The 2,161-nt window shown below is 54.3% G+C and overlaps 1 protein-coding gene across 1 annotated transcript; it reads right to left on the reverse strand.

Annotated features, from left to right (window-relative positions):
- Positions 1-1,270: 1,270 nt before the first annotated feature.
- On the reverse strand, positions 1,271-1,984 carry VTN77DRAFT_5867 (uncharacterized protein; the record flags this gene model as incomplete). The annotated part of the gene is made up of 2 exons (XM_069422081.1): positions 1,271-1,375; positions 1,448-1,984. The coding sequence occupies 2 exons, from the start codon at positions 1,982-1,984 to the stop codon at positions 1,271-1,273; spliced, it is 642 nt and encodes a 213-aa protein (XP_069276580.1).
- Positions 1,985-2,161: the final 177 nt, after the last annotated feature.

Raw genomic sequence — 2,161 nt, forward strand, 5'->3', positions numbered from 1 at the left:
GCGCTGCGGCACATGTGGGGAGCGCTTGACACGGGCTTTGCCGTGCGGAAAAGCGTGGGCAGTCTGACGGGCAAAGCGCAGCAGCGGTTGCGCCTGCGGCCGCGACATCTGGTGCTCTTCCATCTTCTGTGGGAAGCCCATTTCCTTCCGTGCCACCTTACCATTCTGCTGCTGTTTTCTTCCATTTACACCTTTCTCACCCCGGCGCCGCTGATCCATCCGGCGCTGGCCTGGACTTTCTGGTTCACGGGCCTGCTGCGAGGCCTATCGTTCGTCTGGATGAACCTGTGCCTGTCGTTGTATGACCGGTGGCACTCAGTGTGTGTCAACGCGCGTGCGCGCGACATGGCACGGGCCGGTCTGTCGGACACGGGGTTCTCATTCCGCACGTGGTGGCATGGAAAGCATCTCCTGGAGCGCATCTGCTTCCCCATTGCTGGAACGATGTTTGGATCAATTCCGGCGGTGCACGCCGAGATTTCGCATTTCTGGACCGAACGGCTGGTATACCGGGTCAGCAAGAAGCCTTCTTTCGCCTCGACGAACAATGGGCCCAAGGCTGCTTAAACGGCTGCAATCGAGGTGGCATACATGCGTATTCTTGTAGACAATTTTGGCTGTTTTTTTTTTTCTTTTGTGACGGTTAACCTATTTTCAGGATTTGGTCTCGACTTGATTGGACTGATGACACTGTATACAACATGCCCTGGGAACGAGTTATGCCTTGCTCCCTGCATTTCTGGCCTGTTTGGCCCAGGAGTTAACGCCGTGATGGACTGACTGGCTGACTACTCATGTGACGCGGGCTGGATGGTTGGCCTGTACGCGATGATGTATATACTAATAGACATAATCATAATGTGGTAATGAATAGATAGTTTGATGTATGACCCTGAAGATACTGCGAGTGCAGGAGTTGATAAGTCGAAATCAATGCCGGGAAACTTGGGCGCTAATAGAGCACGTGTCTGCCGAAGAAATCATTTCGCTATGCCACTATGGAATTAATATCTACCGCCAATTCTAGACTGTACACATTCATCAGTTTTTCTTGTTTTGTTCTTATTCTTTGAACTCCCATTGACAGTCGTCGATTGATCCTTCATCGATCGTTGGTCGTTGCTATGATCAACTCATTGTTTACAGACAGCTTGATTCATCATTCATCATTTCTCGTTTTGTTTCACAACCATAAACTCAGTCAAAAAATATACCAGGGAAAAAAAAAAGAGAGAGAGAGAGAGAGAGAGAGAAATAAAGCCAAGACTGTCTACGTCTTGATCGTCCTGGCAGTAAACTTCGTCTTGAAATTCAACTGCCGCACAAACCAGGCGTTGTGCAATTTCCACTCTTCGTCCGGGTTCGCCAGATGGACCTGCGATCATCAATCAGTATTGTCTTATCACTAGACATACGCAAGATGTAGGGATCTGCTGCTGCCGCTTACATCAAACCGCCGCAAGAAACTCGGCACAAGCTTGTAAATCTCCATCAAGCTGATGTTCTTCCCGATGCAGGTGCGCGAGCCCGCGCCGAACTGGAACATGGTCCCGTTCATCACCTTCAGCTGCTCCTCGCTGGCTTCTAACCATCGCTCCGGCCGGTAGAGGTCGACGTCTGGCCCGAAGATCTCCTCGCGTCGGTGGATCACCCATGCGCTGCAGCCGACGATCGTGCCCCCTGGTACCCAGTGGCCAGCGATGTCCATGCCTTGCGCGGGGACGACACGTTCCAGTGGTAGGCCCGCGGCGGGATGTACGCGGAAGGCCTCCTTGATGCAGGCGTCGAGGTAGGGCAGACGCTGCGACTCGGCCCACGAGACCAGTCCCGACGGCCGGTTCTCGATCAGCCCTGTCTGGACAGCCGTGTCGAGCTCCTCTCGCAACCGGCGCAGACACGCCGGGTTCTTGAGCAGGTAGTAGAACACCGCCGCCAGACTGATAGCCGTCGTCTCCGAGCCGGCAAAGGCCATCGACACGGCCATGGTCAGCACGCGCTTCTCGGTCATGAAGTCAGGTCGGGCCTCGCGCGCCTTCAGGAACATGGTCAGGAGGTCGTCCCGTGAGGAGGTAGTCTGCTTTTTGCCCGCCGCCAGACGCTCCTGCATGCGCGCTCGTGCGAAGATAGCCACGGCAAACGAGTTGTCGATAATCCCCCACCT

Source organism: Rasamsonia byssochlamydoides, assembly GCF_041956645.1.
Source record: "Rasamsonia byssochlamydoides strain NRRL 3658 unplaced genomic scaffold VTN77scaffold_43, whole genome shotgun sequence".
Lineage (NCBI taxonomy): Eukaryota > Fungi > Ascomycota > Eurotiomycetes > Eurotiales > Trichocomaceae > Rasamsonia > Rasamsonia byssochlamydoides.